This window comes from Carcharhinus amblyrhynchos, chromosome 4, assembly GCF_965287045.1.
Source record: "Carcharhinus amblyrhynchos chromosome 4, sCarAmb.v2.hapA, whole genome shotgun sequence".
NCBI classification, from domain to species: Eukaryota; Metazoa; Chordata; class Chondrichthyes; order Carcharhiniformes; family Carcharhinidae; genus Carcharhinus; species Carcharhinus amblyrhynchos.
The window spans coordinates 102,917,877-102,939,343 of NC_137327.1; the positions used below are offsets into that span (position 1 = coordinate 102,917,877).

Genomic DNA, 21,467 nt, shown 5'->3' on the forward strand with positions numbered 1-21,467 from the left:
GAGAGATTGGGTAGACTGGGGTTGTTCTCCCTGGAAAGACTGAGAATGAGGGGAGACCTAATAGAGGTGTACAAAATTATGAAGGATATAGATAGGGTGAATAGTGGAAAGTTTTTTCCCAGGTCGGAGGTGATGATAACGAGGGCTCACAGGCTCAAGGTGAGAGGGGGAGGTTTAACTCCAATATCAGAGGGACGTTTTTTATGCAGAGGGTGGTGGGAGCATGCAATGCACTGCCAAGTAGGATGGTGGAGGCAGACACGCTGGCATCATTTAAGAATTACCTGGATAGTCACATGAGCAGCCTGGGAATGGAGGGATACAAACGAATGGTCTAGTTGGACCAGTGAGCGGCACAGACTTGGAGGGCTAAAGGGCCTGTTTCCTGTGCTGTACTGTTCTTTGTTCTTTGTATTAATTCAGCTATCTGTGAATATCAAACAAACATATGAAACAGGAGCAAAAGTAGGCCCCTCAAGCCTGCTCTGCTATTTGTTAAGAACATGTTTGATTTGTTTGTGTTTCACGTTCTACACTCCCCTTCTACGTCCAATCACTTGAGATTCCCATGTCAAACAAGATTTTATCTGCTTTAAAACCATTCAACGGCCAAGCCTCCACCACCTTCTGAGGCAGAGTTCCAAAGTCACACAAACCTAAGAGAAAAAATCCTCCTTATCTCTGTCCTAATAGGGTGACCCCTAATTTTAAAACAGTGCCCCCTAGTTCTGGACTCCCCCACAAGATGAAATATTCTTTCTCGTCCACCTTATCAAGACCATTCAGGATCTTATGTACTTCAATGAAGTCATCCATTACTATTCTAAACTCCAGTGGAAACAAACCCAGTGTGTTCAGCCAACCCTCATAAGACAACTGCACATTCCAGGTATTAATCTAATAAACCTGTCCTGAACTGCCTTCAATATTTTTGCATCCTTCCTTAAATAAGGAAATGTAACCTGCACAGTCGCTAACTGTGAGGGTCCAATGCAAAATGAGATTTCCTATCTTCCTAGTAAGTGCGAGCCAACTGTACAGGAGTTGGTTTTAGAGTTAATATTAAAGTAACTAAAAAATAAAGTAAACTAATAATCTGACCGAGTGGTGGCAATGGGGATTGGTGTTGGAGGAGGAAATATTTACTCTGGAGCAGTGTGGATTTATTGAGTATTGGTGAGATCAGCAGAGAGTTAGAATTGCACTGCATATGGATATACAATAACTGACCAAAGGCACACTAACTGCATGCAAAATTACCATTTTCTTATCACGTTACTTCTCCAACATAGTTCAACATTTTGTGCTTTTTAATTACGCATGGTGTTTTCAATTCTGCAGACCACTAAACTTGGCTGATGCCTGGCTTACTTAGGGAAAGAAAGATTTTAAAAATAACAGATGGTAGGGAGATGAATTACGAAGGCATATGTAATCTCTTGGGGCCACGTGCACCTTTGTATTGCATTCCCAACCATCTGTTATTCAATATTTTGTACCTTGACAATATTACATGTAAAAGTCTTGTGTTATTACACAGGCCAGAGAGACCAAACATCCCAGGTGGTGTCCAAGTGTCTTGTCACTCTCCAAGGGTTTAATCCATTGAGCAGTGATAGATCTATTCAAGTTTCAAAATGCTCGATTCATTTATTTAACATCGGCAAGGATTTTTACACATGTAAATTTTCTCAGCCTTTGTTGTAATAAATGTTTCAACATAGTTTGGTGCAGAACCAAACTGCATGAATTTATTCTTAGAATATTGTGAAGAGATGGAAACATTACAATTTATGACTTGGAGACTGAAATACCACAGCCCTCAAAGGATTTAGAGATTCTCATGACTTCACAGTTGGTTAAGTGAACTGACAGATAAAACAAATGGCTGTCTCTGATCTGCAGAAGCTTTACACTCGCAAAACGCTGAGCTGTAAAGGGTAAATCAGACAGCAGGCATTTGATGCACTACTTTTGGTCCAATAACATAGGACTTAAGAAATTGTGCATTGTTAAATATTCACCAGAAAGGAAAATAATCGACTATGGCTTTAAAATGTGTGTCTCCGTTTCAAACGAGATTCTGATAGATGTTTTGCACTAGATTTTGCTCTTCCCTTTTTTTGTCTGCTTGCTCCACCCCTCATGATTCTACTGTGTCAATGCAGCTTCCTCCAGCTGAGACCTGCTCAATCCATGTTGCAGATGTTTCTGAGAGGCAGGGTTACCAAATATGGCTGGAGACATTCCTTTAGGCTTGAGCGCATGACTTTCCATTTCCATATCCAGTATATTTTAGAAGTAATAAATCAAAATGTTATATAAAAATTGACAAAACTCTTCCCTAAAAATGTCCCTGTGACTGTTCTCAGAGGTTGCTCACACCGCAGTGTCTTAGGAGATTAATATTCAACTTCTGGAGATTCCAGGCGTATCATGGAGAATGATATGAGCTCTTACCAGTGAGTTTGAATAATGGTTCTAACGTACTTACTTCACTTTACCCTTCCTGGACTGCGCTGCCACAAGTATCAACAGAGCCTGAATGGCTTCAACATAATAATGTTGAATCACAAATACCACTTCGCCTTTGGCCTCCTACTACTAGGTTAATGGGTTACTTTATCTCAGCTGGAAGATGAGCCATATTTAAATTTAGTGTTTATCTGAAAACTGGACTGTGTTTTTTGAGGAAGCCATTTATAAAAATGGAGGTGTTAGTTTGAGGAGTTTTGTTACAGGCTGCTTAAATACTTATACGCTTACGATTATAAGCTTAATAGCCACTGTTAATGTGTAAATATCTTTAAATTCCTATGTACACAAATGCAGCCCAGCCCAAAGTAAATAGATACCAGATCCATCCCATATGACAGATTAGGTGAAATATTCATTGGCATCAGTGCCACTCCGAAGTGCACTACACCAGACCTGCTTTGCTTCCCAGTAGATGGGCAGGCAGTGCTACACACCATTGTCTACATTGAGTTTATCAGTGATCTGAGCACGCACACCCACACCCATGCACAGTGAAAAGAAGCACAAAGCAACAAGATAGGCCTTGGAGGACTGGGAACATTAATTGAAGCATAGTTACATTAATGGAATATTTTCTGCTGGTAAGTGCTGGTTAGTTTTTGGGGGCATATTGGCACATTTGCCAGAGAGTGTTTCTGCACTCCTAGATTGGTTGGCAGAGGAGTAGGTGGCCTGTCCAGCAACAGGTATGGAAGTAGTAGGTGTGGTATACCTGGCTCTGCAACATGTTAGGAAGGTGGAGCAGAGCCTGCAGAGGGGGCAAACTTCACCATGCATCCTTTTAAGTTGGAGCTGGACTCCCCCATGCTCCTTGACAGTGACAGGGCACTGCCTAGCGGGCCAGTCAATGCACCCAACTTCTTGATGGACATTTCCAATGAATGCTATTTGCCATGCTGCCCTCATCGAAGTCTGCACCCAAGTCCTCGGCTGCACTACCATCTGCTACCTCAGCCTCCTTTCATTCTGGCTTGGTTGTAGCTCACTCATGCCTAGTGACTCACCAGTTTGTTGATCCCAATTCTGTAATAGTCTCAAAGGTAAGTGCAGTGCCAGTGGCTGGTAGTTGTGAGTGTCAGATCAAGTTACAGGGCCTCTTCATCAGTGCTGTGCTTTTTGCTTTCTTTCTTCCTCCTCAGGCTGCTGCAGTTATGTAGGTAGCAGCTTGTGGGTATCTAAAAGCAGGAAATCAGAAGGGGGCTGCTGTGAGAGAACGTGTGTGGGGTGACAAGCAAGAAGTCCAAGCTCACAGAATGAGCAGCTTGCTCATCATATGAGATAGCAGGATGAGGGCATCTTGGGAATCAAGAAGGAACACAAGGCAAGGAGGTATCATCTTCCTCAATGTTCTTAGCTGTGGACCCTGTCACAGCCAGTTCCATGATGCAGAGAACCATCTCTGCCATCGTGCTCAGTTGATGCAGGTGTCTTGCTCCCCGCTGGTTCAGCTTTGGATAACACAATATGTCACTTTGTCCTGCAAGAAAGAGGGAAGAATGCCTGTGATGTGTTGTATTGTATTTGGATGATGTGCCTGCCATAGCTGGAGGTATATGGAGTAGTGGGAGATGGGTGTGGTGCAGACAGCATTGGTACGCATGTGAGACTGAAGTGGCACATCTGAATGTTAGGTGTGAATCTTGAGTGCCAGGGAGCGCTGATGGGTGAGTGATAGAGGTCTGGTGCATTGAACAGTGTGAGCATCTGGTGCAGTGATGGGTGGGAGATGTGTTCTGAAGATGTATTCACTCTGGCATTAACCACCCATATGAGATCATTAGAATTCTTGTGGCACTGCTGCCAGGTTCTCAGGTTCAGATAATGGGGACTTGACCTTCCCAGCTTTCTGCTCCCATTCCCTTCTGAGGGTGGAGCGCAAAGATTTTCTAGTCCGTGCTCTGGAACCATGGTAACTCTCCTCTTGCCCACCTATACCAGCATTGTCTCCGGTGTTGTATCTGTTAGTCTGTGCGCCCTGGTGCTATTTTCTTGGGGGACAGGGTGGAAACCTGACATACCATATCCTCGGTCTTGATGATCGACCAGAAAGACAAAGCACTGGAAATGCTCAGCAGGTCTGGCAGCATCTGGGGACAGAGAAATGGAGTCAGTGTTTCAGCTTGATGACTTTTCATTAGAAATGTTGATTAGTCTGGAATGTCAATTCTGGTGTTTCTCTCCACAGATGCTGCCAGACCCATTGAGTATTTACAGCATCTTCTGTGGCCCTTTCAGATTCCCAACATCAACAGAATATTGCTTTTAATAATTGGATTTGTGAGTTAGAAGCAAGCAGACTGGGACAAAAGTATGTCTAACTCAGTGGGCATGAAGGGAACCATGACACCACCTGTCTTATTATGTCAGATGCAGCAGCTCGATGCTCATCATTATAATGGAAAATCATGACTTTGTCCACACTACAATGTTTGCCAAATCGCACCCACAGATAACAACATACTTTAGAAGTCTAATCACTTTTATGTACAATGTGCTTTTGTAGCAGTTGTCTTTGTTTTTTTGCTTACATTGAATTATTGAATTAATGATTAAATAGACTCCAGTGGAAAGCAAATAAAGTGACCTTTTGCATCAGTTTAATCCATGGCCAACATTTTTCTGCAAGTGGCTGGGTATCAGAATTTAGCAGTGTAATATTAAGTAAATGAATATAAATATTATAAAATAATTCATGAACTTGTGTTGAGATTACATGTTGTTTTGGAGGTTAGACAAGCCATTGGTCACAATCCTTGCAGCACTCATTCAAAAAAATCAAAATCCCAAACAAATCATGAACATAAGTTAGTGTTTAGGACTTTAAAAAAAACACCCTTTGTTGTACACCCTGCATTGTACACACCTACCCAAGTACCTGCCCAAGTGGATGATTTGTTAAATGTTGGAACAAAAATCAAAGGTTTATCTTAAATTTTCGGATACTGAAAGACTGTAGGAGCTAACATAATATGCTACCAATTGGTTTTCCTTTCCAAGGTGGGTGAGCAGTTAGTTTAGCAAATGATCATACAAGAAACTTAGGCCGGAATCTTATTACCGTTCATGCCGGCAGGATTTTCCCATCCCACTGCAGTGAACGGAGATTAGGCTGTCCGCCAAATTCTCCAACTTCGTTGCAGCAGGACTGTGGCGTGAGCAGCCGGTAAGAGCGTGCTCTTAATTTGGCCATTTGAAAACATTGAATACATATTTAATATCAAATGTCTTGATAGGCTGCAAGTGCACATTGCACCAACACCCATAGAGTAAAGAATGGATAATGTTTCCACCTCTGAGGAAAAACTTACACCAAGAATATTATTAGCCTGTCTTTTCCATTTAAAGTTGTTAATGGACTTATTTCGAACATTTCATATAGTTTTTGCATTTAACCTCTGCCCATAAATAAAAATAAACAATGCAGTGCATAATTTAAAATTACAACTGGAATTCTCTGGCCGTTTATGCCCTGCCAGAGAGGACAGCGAATTTGGTGCTCCGCAAAATCTCCATTCACTGCAGCAGGATGGGCTAATCTCAATGGTGTGAATGGCCGAAGAATTTCGGTCTATATTTTTGGAACGACTGAATTTTTGCTTCCGTGTGTAATGAGCACAAAGAAAGACTTGCATTTATATAGCTCTTCACCAGACATCTCAAAGTGCTTTGCAGCCAATGAAGTGTTTTTGAAATGGAATAACTGCTGTAATGTAAGAAACAACAAAACCTGGGGCAGAGTTTAACACCCTCACATGGGTGATTTGGAGGCAGGAAGGCCACGTGATTGGAGGGGGGGGGGTGAGTTGCAGACTTGAGATTCTGTTGCCTTTCTGTGGCCCTCCTATTAAGCCTGGGGTGGGAAAAAAGCTGGCGAGCAATCTTCTGCCCAGACACCAATTGAGATCCTTAAGTGGGCAATTAGGGACCTAATTTTCTTGGGGCTCCAAATGATCAGGTTGGCAATGGTGCTGCCAATATTGGTGGCAGATATGGCATCACTGCCACCCTCAATTCCACTCACGGGGTAGGATTCTCTGACTGTACTCACCCCAAAACCAAAGAATCCCGCCCAAGTTCAATGAACCTTTGCATGGTTTGCCCTCCACCTGCTATAATTCCAGTGGTGGGCAGGACGGGAGAATTCCATCCATGGTGTCTACTATTCTTCAAAGCTGTTCACTATTATTTTGTTGTGAATATTGGACTTAGAAGGCTATTTGTAAGCAGAGATTACCAGTAATTATTAGTCACACACTGCACTCTTCCTTGTTAATCCTTCCAAGTGCATCCTGGTGATCATTAAGACGATATTATGGAACAGGTGAACTGTTACTCTATTCAAGTATTTCCCCATGTACTTGTATACAGTCTTCACAGGTTTATCTTCAACGGACACGTTGGGGGAAGAGAGGATGGTGAATCTATTCTACTTATTTTATGTCCAAAGTAGAATTTATTCCCTTGAAATCACATCTTTAATTTTGTGACTTCAACAGAAACTTTTCATCTCATTAATTTTATTTTGAAAAATCTCATAAATTACTTTTATTTCTCCCCTTCCCACACAGCTCTGGGATGATTGAGTAAATGGTCGCGGGCACCATCATTGCGAGTCTTTACTTAACGTAGCAGTGTGGAATGATCCTCCTTTTCTAGTGGCATAATTTTACCCCACCCCTGAAAATCAGAATAAAAATGCTGGAACTATCTTTTGAGACAGATGGATATAAATGTCTGCGAAGACATGCATTTTGACTTGTCTTTTCTAATTGGAAATAGAATACTTTAGGCTGAACCTATATTATACATCATCCAAGCACTTAGCAGGTAGATTGTTGGTCTGGTTCAATGAATTATACCATGGCTTTTTTGCACTGATGTGCACATAAACTTCAATACATCAACTTAAAACTGTTAGAATATAGTGCTTTAGCTTTACAGCTTTCAGATAGCATTTTATTATTAACTATTGAGTAGATGACACTAATCAGTTACAGGTATAATATATTTTAACAATCTTCCACACTATAATAGACAAAATCACTGTCTTTCAAATAGTGACATGTTATTTTCATCATTTGTTTGTTAGGTTTAACTGCTGCAGCAATGGCTGAAGCGATGAAGTTACAAAAACTGAAACTTGCGACGATGAATAATCTCCATGGTAACGGTAGTCAAAATGGCACTGAGTCTGAGAATGAAGAACTGAATTCTAGCACAGGTGAGTTCCCAGTCTGTAAGTATGAGCTACTCAAAGACAAAAGTTATTTGGAGTTAGTTTGCCATGAATAGTTATCATCATATCTTTAACACAACGTGCCTATCACAGTGCCAGCATGGCAGCTGTATCCTGCCAAAAATCTACTACTTTGCAAAATCTCACTCTCAAAGTCCACCCAGAATCTGCTGCAAAAGCAAACATAAGTTTGTGGCACTTGATGTTATGAGTGTATTAAAAAGCAACACAGAAATTTGCGGCAAGGCAGAGGTACAAGATGAATTGCCAGAATGCAGTTCCATCCAGTTCCATCACAAAAACTTGGACCTTGCAGTCAACCTCCCCATGAATCTTATGAAATTGTTGGACTTGGGCAAGTATGAATCAAACTCAGTAGTTAGAGCTGCTATTTCATCATACAAGACCAAGGTTAAGAGAATAATTTATGATCGGCCCAGAAAGAGAACAGTCAAAACTGAGGAGTGTCACTCTTGCAGATAATAAACTGTTCATAGAGATTTCTTTAAATGTTGGCTTTCTTTTTTTTGGTCACTTTTTCTATCTCTTAATCCAAACTTTATTTCTCCTTTTATTTCTTTTGCTGTCTTATTGGATTCTATTTCTTCCTCTATCATTTCCTCTTTTTTTCTCTTCATCCTTAAAATCATTGGCTAAGGAGATAGACTTTTGGTAACATTATTCATTAAGATTCTAGACGTTCTGCTTTCTCGACTTTACCATTACTATTTGCAATTTGCAGAACAAAAATTATTGAGGAAAAAGTTCCAACTCATTCTCACAGACAAATTTTGGGCCAAAATCTTTTCAACGTCTATAGCTGGGATTTTCCAGCCACGCTCGGCCCGAAAGCAGAAAATCCTGCCCAAGGTCAACAGATCTTTCCCTGGTTCGCCCCTCGCCCACAACGATTCCTGTGGCGGGTGGAACAGAAAATTTCACCCTTATGTGTTGTAATGCTTCCAAACATTTATAAAATTAGGACAGGCAGTCTGATTACAGAATACAGATTGCATCTCACTATCTGATAAAGCAGGTTGTTCTTGAAAACCTTCCAGCAGTCGTGTCTCCATCAGGAAATATTGAGTAACAAAGACAATCTATTGGATTGATCACAAACTATTGGATTAACTGAACTGATGAACTGCCGACTTTCTAAAAGGTCCACAGTTTTCCATGGTGTGCATAAATCTTTAGGCACAGTAGGATATGTAAAAGATGCAGGTCAAAATGAATACATAAAAACATTAATCGATAGTTCAAAATCCTTTTCACCAAATTCATGTTTTTTTGGCATTTTCACTAACCAGGCTTAATTGTCAGAGCATAAAGAATCAAATGAACAGTTAACATTGATATTGATAAATTAGTAAATTTTACACAGTGCCAGCGACTCGGGTTTGATTCCAGTCTTGGATGAATGTGCGGAGTTTACACATTTTCCCCGTGTCGTGTGGGTTTCCTCCCACAGTCCAAAAATGTGCAGATTAGGTTGATTGGCCTTGCTAAATTGCCCCTTACTGCCAGGGGAACTAGCAGGGGAAATGCATGGTGTTACGGAGATAAGGTCTGGGTGGGATTGTGGTTGGTGCACACTTGATCAGCTAAATGGCCTCCTTCTGTACTGTTGGGATTCCAGGATTTTGAACGCAATATATGCTTAAAGAACAGTGTTCTAAGAAATAAAATGGCGTGACATTTAAATGTCTTGGGATTCAAGAAGGTTTGTCGAAAAGCAAATTGCCAAATGAAATCATTGCAATAAAACTCAGGACCCAGCTATACAGAACACTAGGGGCTGGAAGTTGAACCTTTATAGCAGAGCAGACGCCAGAACTTCTCACCCAAACTCAGTAGACCATTTGCTGGTTTATCAAATTTTCCATCCCACCCACAACAATTACTGCAGTGGATGGGACTGAAAACTCCACCCTAGATTCCTGAGAAAATCAGGGGATAAAGTTTTAAAAGAAGACAGGAAAGCAAGAAGCAGAGGATGCGGAAATAGTTGAGAACATAAAGTGAAGATAGTAGAAATTGAGGAAATAGGTGAGAGACCATGCGGTCTCTGAGAGTGGGTTGAGGAGCAGACTAAAGACAGCATAGATTGTAAAGGGAATAAAACAAGTGAAAAATGGAGACTATGGGTAGACAGAGGTAGGTACCGGAGACAGATACTGGAGAATCAGGGGAAAACAGTACACACTCAAATGAGAACCAGGTTGAGAGAGGAGAATAGACATTGGAATAAACTGCAAAGGGGAGAGATGTGGATATTGAGGAGATTTGGAATGAATGAAAGTGAGATATCATTGCATATTTTAATTGTGAAGATCAGATTAAATTTATAAACAAATGATAACATCTCAGTGACAGCACAAATATTGATGCATCATTTGTGTTATTTCATCATTGACTTGAACAAAGTAAAGTACTGCTGCATTTGGGAATTAGTAAGTAGTTTATAGCAAGGTTTTTCATGGGATGAAACCAGATAGAACACAAACTACTGCTTCTGGCTTCACTCACATCTCATTAAAATTATCTATTTTAGTAAACTATTGTACAGTTATGTGCAAGGCACATTCTCATTAGCTGCTATTGATTTTAGAGCTTAACTATTTCCAGGTTGACGGACAGAGAAAAATGTCTGCCACTGCATCAGCCGGCTACATCCCCCTGCTGCCTTGTAGTTTTCTGTTGACTATCTTTGCTACTACTGGGGGGTCAGTTAGCTGAATTGGCTGGACGGCAGGTTCTTGGCAAAGCCAACAGCAGGGTTTCAATTCCCCTACTGGCTAAGGTTATCCAAGAATGCCCCACGTTCACAACCTTGCCCTTCATCTAAGGTTTGGCGATCCTCAGATTAAATCAAAGGAGAGAGCAGTCTATGGTCCTCTGGGACTGTGGCATCTTTTTGTTTTGCTATGCTACTGCGTAGAAATTGGCTGAAGAAAGCTGTTGTCCTCAAAAGTATTTTCACCTGAAAACTGTTACAGTACTACTCCACTGATAAAATAATGCAAATGGAATTGCAGTAAGAAGTAGTTCTGTAAAAGCTGTGTGTAAAGTGTGCAAAAGTATAGATAAAAAAAATTTTAATTCTGGAGAGAAAAAATTGAAAAAAGAGAAAAAATGTTCACAAGTACACCTTAAATACTTGTATGCACACACTGGTCTTATTTGGCTTAATTTCTTAATTATATCCCTTTGCATTGAAGTGTGTAGCAGAACAAAGTACTGTGCTTTGATTTGATTTGACTTATTATTGCCACTTGCATTTGGTGAAAAGTATAGTTTCTTGTGTGCTACACAAAGCATACCATTCATAGAGAAGGAAATGAGAGAGTGCAGAAGGTAGTGTTAAAGCCACAGCTAGCCATAGTAGAGAAAGATCAACTTAATGCAAGGTAGGTCCATTCAAACGCCTGACAGCAGTAGGGAAGAAGCTTGTCTTGAGTAGGTTGGTATGTGACCTCAGACTTTTGTATCTTCTTCCCAATGGAAAATGGTGATAGAGAGAATGTCTGGGGTGTGTGAGGTCCTTAATTATGCTGGCTACTTTGCCGAGGTAGCGGGAAGTGTAGACAGAGTCAATGGACGGAGGCTGGTTTGCGTGATGGATTGGGCTTCATTCACAATCTTTTGTCATTTCTTGCGGTCTTGGGCAGAACAGGAGCCATACCAAACTGTGACACAACCAGAAAGAATGCTTTCTGTGGTACATCTGTAAAAGTTGATGAGAGTCGTAGCTGAGATGCCAAATTTCCTTAGACTTCTGAGAAAGTAGAGCATTTGCTGGAATGTAAGCCAGCCATGGGGGAGGTTTAAGGGATGAATGGCAACAGCAGCTGATTTTCCAATCCCATCCTCTCCAAGAGCAGTATATTTTAGAATCATTACAAGTGGAACTTGCCTTTCTGATTGCTGAACGCAACTGCGTCAGAGTCAGATGGTAGAATGCGAGTGATTCCAATGTATCGTGGTCAAGCAAATGATGGATTTGGTAGGATTAGAACTAATTCTCAGTTGCTACATTAAACAAGGTGCAAGTTTATTTTGAACTGGCTTTTGCATTGAGTGACACTGAATTAAGGTTGAATTCAATGTAAGTTGACAATATAGTAGCATAATGCGAATGGTTTTGATTATTGGAAACTTGCATTATAATTATCTTCCCATGCACAAGATGTACAAAATCTCCAAATCCCTATTTGTATTGAATGGAAATCTTCCTGGTTTCAGCTTTTGACTTCACGGAACAGCCAGGTTAATGAATTATAGCATCAGTAAAATTGTCAATAATTTATTATCAACTTATATACTCTGAGCCCCAAGTATGAAATATTCCAAAAGTTTTCAAACCTACTATTTTGATTAATTGCCTTATCAGTTACAGATCATCTTCCTTTGTGTTAAATAGCACAGTTCATTGAACAGTATCTGTTTGAGTGTTCACTGGAGTGGCTAGGAAGCTCAGCCTTGAGTAGTTTTTACTTCAACTATCGTAGTCTTGGTCTTTATTTAATGGTTTCTGCATGATTCTGCATTGCCATTCCCCGATGACTAACAACCTGTTACAATTCTGCGATACTCCAAATTCAAAATACCATGCTTTATTGTTTTAGTAAATTGCTTTCAATTTATTGCTGCCTGTGCTTTGTAATCCATAAAGCATTAAGACTGGTGTGCACAGTTACATAAAAATATTTCATTGATTGGTCCTGCTACCTGCCATAAGAACAGAGTTAGGTGTAAGGTTCCATACTTTATTGTTACCCTAACAGTGTTCCTATAGGAGTTTGGTTGGAAACAAATTGCATAAGCAATCCCAACCTATTTTCATAAGCACACAATGGGGGATTTGTTTTTCTGTTTGCAAGAGGAGCAAAGCACCTCCAGTGATATAATTTTATTACATCTTATTTGCCTTTATTGCAATAAAACAAAAGCCTCCAGTTAGGTGCAGTGGTTATCATAGGGACTGTCAAGTATGGCTTTAGACAATCTTACCCTTCGATAATAAGTTTATTTAAAGTAAAAAATGAAGCTGAATGAACGGGTAAATAGTAGGAGCACATTTTGTCATCTGTAATGAGTTAACCAGGTTGCAAGTCTATGATTGTTTTATTTTATGCTTACTGGTTAGCATCAAACAATGAAGAGCATTTTGGAGGCACCAGATCAATATAAATTCACTGGTTGCCACAGGGCACCAGTCGAGCCCAAGAATGAGCAGCGTATGTGGGTCAGGTGGTAAATCTGCAACCAGATTAACCTATTAGGATCACAATTGCATTGCTCCCTGAAGGAGAAAGGTTTTTGTTATTCAACCTCTGATCGTAACGAACAAATAAAAATGAATGCACATCGTATCAATTACAGTTAGTAATACCAAGGAATTGTTCAATGAGGATCCACACTTTAATGACCATGTCGACAGGGACTTCATGTAAAATATTTTTAAAATAATTTTGGCATTTCTCTCCTAACTGGTTTTCTTCCAGCTGACTTGGGTCTTCTGAACTTTCCAGAAAGAATGAGAGGGTCTTAATAAAGACCGTTCGGATTGGTTTGTGTCCAGCTACTCCTCTAGAAATAAACATTGCAGATTCTCCATCCTACTGGGCCGGATTCTGCGACCTCACTGGTGGTTGTGATTTTCCCATCTCACTGCAGTGAACGGAGATTGGGCCGGGCGCCAACTTCTTTGACTTTGCTGCAGCGGGAGCATGGCGTGCACAGCTCGAGTCAGATGGTAGAATGCGAGTGATTCCAATGTATCGTGGTCAAGCAAATGATGGATTTGGTAGGATTAGAATTAATTCTCAGTTGCCACATTAAACAAGGTGCAAGTTTATTTTGAAACGGCTTTTGTAAGATCTCGCCCACTGTCTTTTCACAACATTATCATTTCTGAACTGTCACCCATATTTTGCCTCAGTGTTAACAAAGGAAATGGATATTGGGATTGAATGATCACCGAATATGGGTGTAGATTTGCTATTAGGGATCATTATTCCAAAAAGAAATAAATGCGACTAAAAGATTATTCAGATTTAAGGTGGAAATGCCATAGGGACCTGGCCGACCTGCAGATACTGAAAAAGTTCGTGCAGAAGTGACAGAGGCTCTGATTGTGGAATCATCGCCCAGCTAGTCTCCTAAGAGAGTCTGTAATACAGGATGACAGTCAGCCATGAGGCAGTCAAGGGGTGGAGAAAAGTGCTTCAGAGGATGAACTGAGTATCAAATGCTTGTATAGAAGCTGGTCTCACGGATGTTGATACTAAGGAACGGCATGTAAATGAGATAAAAGACAGGACCAAGGATTGATCCTTGTGGGGCTGTGGAGCTCAAGACGTTAAGAAAGTAGGGGAGCCATTGCTGGAGATGCAGTGGTGCACACAGGAGACGTGGATGAGGATTACAGAGTCAACTACACTGAACTGTTCAGAGTAGGGAGGAGGGTGAGGAGGAACAGGCATCATCAACATAATAATCAAACATGTCAGGTGTGATTTTCCCGGCCTGCTGTTCTGTTTTAGTAGCAGGCAATTTCAGTGGGACACAAAATAAAATGGGATTTGTGCCCAGCAGGTCTCGATCTTCCCAGGCCGTCTTTTATGACAAGATCAGCCTCGCGCCCGAGGAAGGTGTGAAGCTGATCTAAATATTTTTAGGTCATTTACATCTGTTTAGCAAGCCCCGGATGCTATTGCCTGGGTTCACTTAGGTTTCTGACCTCGCCAGTGAAAGTTCCCACCAGTGAGGACCACAGCTGGTCCCCAGAAACAGGGGTCAGACATGATGGCCCCACTAGTGAAAATGGAGGCCCCTGAGACCCCTCCGGGAGGTCGGTAGCAGGGGAGGCAGTGCCAGCCTGGCACTGCCAGCCTGGCACCATGGCACTGCCCACCAGGCAGCATCAAGGGGGCCAGGGCCCAAGGGTGGGAAGTCAGAAAGAGGGGAACTCTGCATCTGGAGGGGGGTGTCGGGGGGTAGGGGGAGAGGGGGCTAGTGGTGGAAGGGGCGTTGACTGATTTCCCATATAATGTACAGACTCGCACACAGTGGGTGGAATTTTCCCAGAAACATTCTAAGGCGGTGATCTTACCCTTCATCCTGCTGCCCGAAGAGTGGGGCGAGCTGGTAAGATCGTGAGAGAGCCGAGAGATCAGATTCATGCCCATCATTTATGTCTTCAATTAGGAACATTTTGGAGCTTCAATGGAGACATGGTGAGGTAGGGATAAAGTTGGAATTAAATATTTTCTTAAAGGTCAAAGAGTTAAACCTCAAGCCTAAAGAATGACATTATGAGACAGTGGTAACAGTCATTCTGAATACCAAAGTAACAAGGGTCTAGCACTCTTTAATTCAATGTATAACCTAAACTTGCCTCCTATGTATTTATAAAGCCAATAAGGAAGTGTAGAGACAGGCAATGACAGGAAAGCCAAGAATGGGTTTTATTTTTGTGGACAGAGGGTATCTTACAATGATTCCTAATGGTCTTGACAAATAAAGCAAAGGAACAGCTCTAACAAAATGTCCAATATGCAGCACAACCTGTCTGTCAGTGAGTGACTCTGCATCATGCATGTGGGCTGTTTTCTAATGATTGGAGTGTGCAGACACGTTTCAAAATGTGTCCGTGGCAAGACTGTCAATATAAGTTGTTTCTTGACTGTGTAATGTGTTGGAACATGAATATGCATGAGAGACAATGAAAGAAAATTTCAAGATTATGTGAGGCTGTGGCATGAGCCAGCAGAAAAGTTGCAGCAATGTTTGTGACAGGTTGATGGTAATATTTTGGAGTGAGCATGCTTGAGCATTGATCAAATGAACAATATAGTTGGGCAGAGTTACTTTGGCATCTTCCTCCACATCCTTGCCCAGATTATATGAGCAGCGTAAACAGAAGTTTGCACCGGTGGCATCTCCTAGTAGGCATGCTGCATTGCTGCCTTCTAGGAACTGTATCCTGGATGGCCAATTGGAACAACTTTTCTCTCATCCTATGTCCATTCTGCAGAATCTTCACCTTGTCAATCATTGGAAAGGTGATTTGAATCTGTGCCACTCTATCCCTTTCCCATCAGTTCGGTTTGCTGTTTCTATATCTGTTGGATCATTCTTTAATTTTTGGCCAGTTGCTATTTTTGCTTGAAGCCTTTGGGGAAGCTTCATTGCCTCTTTGAGTTTGCTTACCTTAGCAATGACTACGTTGCTTTCAGTGTTGGCTGCAGCTTTGGAACGGCTGATGGCAGATGCAATTATAATATCTCACGCCAAGGAACCTGGACTCGGGGCTCATTGGAAGTACTTAAGAGGTGCTAACCTCAGGAGACAGCTGTCTAATACAGTAATCTCGGCATTCCATTCCCAGCACCTTCACACCAGGATGGAAAAATCTACACTGATATTCTTTTTTACAAAACAGTGCAAGGCAAGCCCAGTTCCTGGAATGTTAAGTTCAATTCCTGTCCTCCCATTAGCTTGAAACGCAAAATGGCTAAAACAATTTCCACTTCCATCATGACTGTTAATCTCCACAGAATCTGAAAATAGCCCCGAGTTTCAAGGAGAAAAATACTCATTTACTCCTGGTGTAAAAATTTGCATTGCGTTCACTCAATTTAATGTTACTTTTAAAAGATCTCATGCTAACAAATACGAAGGGGAGTTGCAGTGACTGTTGATAGCTTGCATGCTGCCAATTAGATCCTGGTTACAATGTGAAAATACTGTACAGGATTGATTGAAAAACAGGGAGTTCAGATAAAGTTTGAAAATAGGGAGTTCCTACGGAAGTCACTGCATTAAGCTGTTTTTTTTTACATCACAAGCTGATGGCTTTTTCTCCCACAGTATAATCATCCTTGATCATGTGATAATTTTAACCTCTTGCCCTCTACAATCCAACCACAGACACAAAATACGATAATCTATGAATATTTATGTGCCTCTGTCAAAACATACAATCTTTTTTTGATTTAAAAAAGTAGCACAAACTTCCCATATTACAGAAGTGATGACCTTTCCAAAGTACTTCATTGACTATAAAATGCCCTGGGAGGTATTGCGATGGTGAACGGTGATATATAAATGGAAGTTTTCTCAAATCTTATAAATATATCGCTGAGGTTTAGTTATATAGCTCCAATAGGTACTTTTGCAATTACGATGCACTTGTTTAAGAGAATTGCTTGTAGCTTGGTTTGTCCACTCAGTTTGCCAGACAAGGCACTGGCAGCAGTCAGTAAGGCAGCAGTTCACAAGATCCGTGAAAACTAGACCTCCACTGCCACTGCAACATGCAGAGTGAGGAGATTTATATTTCTAAGTGCAGCTGATGACAGAAGAACTACATATTGACAGCTCAATCTGCCACTAAAGTAAAAAGTATTTTACAATGTAATCTTAGCCCCCAGGAAATGGAGAATACAGCTCGGGCATCGCAGAAAGACAGCAGCTGAAGATGAAAAAAACTCACTAGCCTCTGATCTACAGGTTTACTTGCTGGGCAGTCAATTGTAATGGAATCTTGTCAGGGAAAATCAACATCACAAAGGCTACTGCAGTGGGGTTGGGACTAAAGGTTGACATTTTAAAAGAGAATCACATGTATTATTTAACAAACCATGAACCATGATTGCAGAGCCAGCAAAGAAAAGGTGATGCAGATTAGGCCAGTGATAATGCCTAGGTTGCAATTCATAGCAGAACCTTTTTAGCTGTGCACCTGAAATGAATCACTTATTAGCTTCTGACACAGCCACATTTTCCTTATTTTAATTGCACAATAAATGAAGCTTTATAATCCTTGCACCCGTTTCACACAACTGCCTCTTGCCATGCTTGTCACACAAACTCAAAATAATTTCCTTCTAAATATTGTAACCATTTTAGCTTTGGATAACCTTTCTAAATTGGCTCTGAATTGAATATTTTGCAGAAGTTGCCAGCACAGAACATTAGGAAAGGAATAGTGTAACTTCAACCTACTCCTATTATCATTATGACTAATTTAATAACTTTCATAGCTTTTCTATTTTTGAAGTGGTAGACTTCACAGACTATGTTGGGTAGAAAGAGATATATTCTTAATTAAGTCTGTTTATTTTTATTGTATCACCATCATCATCATCCTAAAAATAAATGATCGTCATGATTTATGCATGAATTTCTCAAACTCTGAATTCTGTCATCTCCAAAAAGAATATTCAAACAAATGAATTCCTGCTGGAGGGGCAAGATTTTATTTTGATATAATCAGCATTGCAGTGAAGATAACGGTCTAACAATGGTGCTGTGTGAAGATTAACATACAAGTGTTTGACATGTTGGCTTCGCATTAAATATGTGTGTTGATCTTCGTATAGTATAATTTCAAGGTCAAAAAGCCAAATTGCAAGATATTGATGGCACACGATCATTTAGAGCATACCAAAGTTTTTTCTTAAAAGTTTCTTCCTTAATGTAGTGTTTAACCCAATCTTGTATTCCATGGGTGGAATTTTCCCATCTCGCTCGCCACGGGAATAGTAGCAGGTGGGACACAGACCATGCAAAGCCCCATTGACCTCAGATGGGATTTTCTGGACATGGGGTGAGCGTACCCAGAAAATACCGCCCCATGTGTTTCTTAGCCTAAGGTGTAACTGGTGGACTGTTGAACTAATTTTGGAGGGAATTTTCTATAAAAATGGTTGCCTCACCACCAGTCAGATTTTATACTGTTCCATATTCAACAAAACTGTTAACAGTGTGAACATCCTTGTCTTTACCTTATTTCAAAGCTCAGAGTTAAGCCTGTACAAGATCAAAAAGGTCAAGGAGGAAATGCTGCAATAGAAAGGAAAGAAAATCAAGTGCAGGTTCATGGCTGAAGCTCTGTGATTTTAGTCTCCATTTCCAGTCTTGCTGATGCAAATGTATTTTGTTTAATGACCCTGAAATCCTGGTTGTAATTAGATGTGGGAATTGTTCATACTTACAACAGATGATGCTCTTATAATAAAATGAGTGGTGTTAAGATGGAGCCTGTAAACAGGAGTCAGATTTATATAATCTCATTTTGCTGCCATGGCAACAAACTTAAGAACTGCAATAGAAATAAACATACAAAGTTTCAGTGCTGAGAGTATAGAAATGAAAATAAATGAATCAAGATAGATTTGATTTTCCATCACCTGATGTGACACAGTTATAGCTTATTGGTATCTTGCCAAGTCAGCACATATTGTTAGCATCGCTTATTAAAATGCCCAAAAGGATTTTGAATTTGCCCCATAAAATCCTGGTATTAAATCCTATATGATGTAATAACATTTGTAATCTTTGGCCTTTCTTGGCACACCATTTATAACAATAAAACAGATATAACTTTACAGGGAATGCAATAAAATGTTTTAGTGAGATGCACACAGCCATCTTCTCCAACTTTGATAATACTTATCCCATGGAAGTTTATAAAGATACAATACCCACAATAAATAGGGTTCCATAGAGTCTTCTCAAATTTCCAACAACATTTTGCGAAATGATCTAAGACTATTGGTTATAGAATTTCTCCTCACTGAACAACAAGAGATTTTATAACTTGTACTGAGAATGGTGAAAAGAGTTGAAACCCAGCAGTAACGATGGACTGAAGGGTCAGTCCTACTGGTTTTTGCAAGCCACACAGGTTGGTCTGGTTAGCATTAGGAATGCTGATATTTGTTTTAATATGTGTGTGGCCTTTTGTTTCGTAGTACACAGCAACACAAAAAGAATCTTTGAGCATTGCTTCATTGAGGGTAGGTTTCCAATTCTATGTTGTGATCATGAGGTATATTGGGAATTTATTGCAGACGGATGGCTTATGAGTACCTTGGAGTGTATCAATGAACACGGGATTTAATTGAACTTATTAAAGGCCCATTGAGGCCTATTACTGAAGGCCAACTGGGATTTTCGACAGCCTCCAGATCCCCACAGCTGGCAGGGGATATACTTATTGCCTAGGGTGACAGATTGGGGGGGTGGGGTGGCAGGTAAGCTTAGAGGCACATATGACCCCACTCCCCACCTCCAGCTTTAGCAACAGCCACAGACTGCCCTGGACAGAGGTTACCCATCCTCCTCCCCACATTGCATACAATGGGGTCCAGACTACTGAAAGTTACTTCAAGTTTGATAAAGTTGGGGAGTGGATACCTCCATTTTGGTTGACCTCTATCACACATCAGCATTCTGCTGCTTATAAGCTGGAGAACCTCCTATGGGGTCTTTAGTGTTGGGAGTCTCTCCACTGCTCTTAGTTGAATGGTGAGCCCACCTTTTGCCCAATAATTGCATCATTTGTGGAAGATAACAGGGTCGAATAGCTGCTTCTCTAAGTGGAGCTGGATTTTCATCCTTACAGTGAGTAGCGGGAGCAGGGAAAATTCCCAGTTCAGCCTGCCCACCTCAGGAGAAAGTGCCTGCAAGGAAGGGATGTTCATTATCCTTGTGGGTGCAGACTGCATTCAGGCCAGCTGAAAAGTTCGGCAGTAGCCACAGGGGATGTCAAGTGTGGAGACAGCCTCTTTAAAAGGCATGAAAGGATTTCTGTGCTCTCAGCCAAGCATTCATGACAAAGCTTAACTGAGAGCCTAAAAATCCATTCACTTGTTGAAACAGCTGGGCCCTGGAAAAAATATTGCTTAATTGACGGCTCTGGCTCTCTGATCCATGCTGTCAATTTCACAATGTTTATTTGCTCACTCAGGATAGAGAAGTTTCAAATACTTGCAGTTTGAACTATTGATACAATAAAGGGTCTGAATGATTGCCATTTTGTGTTTTTTTTAAAATCAGTCGAAAATTATCAATTCATTATTATTTAAAAGATTTTTCTTTACACACTTTACTGTCACCTCAGAGTTCATTGGTCCTATACAGAGTATAGTAGTGTCAGTGAGTGGCATACCTTGGTATGGGTGGGTGAATATAGGAGGACCTTTATCTTTCAAATGTTCCTTCATGCAAACCACGTTCATTACATCTTTGAGATGCTGTGAGCCACAATGCCTTGAAACACTGGTCTAATTCCAGGAAAATTACAGAGGTCAAGTACATGCCTAGTCCACAATGGAGCCAGTTGTGTCCAGAGTGCAGGGTGCAAGCTCATGACTGGAACCAGCTCTCATCCTTAACAGGCATTACTGAAAATCAGAAGGCCTGGGAATGGGTTCGGGAATCATGGAATTGGACCCAGCCACCATTTCTTTTTAGAAAAAGCCCAGCCCATAGCGTGGGCTTCTGATCCCATCTGATTCTGACAATGGGGTTCAGAAAATTGCAGAACAAATCCTGCCCCAGGTGCGCTTTCTCTGAGCCTTCAACTCCCTAACTATGTCAATAGATAGAGGAAAAATATCAGAAAGCAGGTTTGATTCTGGCTCGTGGTGTGAAGAAGTTCAGAGTTTCATTTTGCTTTCTGTGAAATGACAATCCCTGATTAAGTTTGGAATTATTTGAGAGTGAATTGGAGATCATTTCGATCTGACCTCTGTACCTCCAAGTTATTATCATTAAGGTGAAGCATTGAGCTGGTCAAATGCTGATAGCTTTTTCATTGGATCCAGTGTGACAGGGATAATTGTCTCCTCGAGAAGTCCGCTCTGAAGTGTTCTAGAAAATATTGCACTGACAGGGA

At 40.8% G+C, this 21,467-nt stretch overlaps 1 protein-coding gene across 4 annotated transcripts in view; it reads left to right on the forward strand.

Moving 5' to 3' along the window:
- The window catches only part of dacha (dachshund a), a 375,878-nt gene that overhangs the window by 229,217 nt on the left and 125,194 nt on the right, over nucleotides 1-21,467 (forward strand). For all 4 annotated transcript variants that reach the window (XM_080187709.1, XM_080187712.1, XM_080187710.1 and 1 more), the window contains exon 3: nucleotides 7,628-7,759. In XM_080187709.1, coding sequence (XP_080043835.1) covers nucleotides 7,628-7,759 — 132 coding nt within the window. The remainder of the gene's footprint in view (nucleotides 1-7,627; nucleotides 7,760-21,467) is intronic.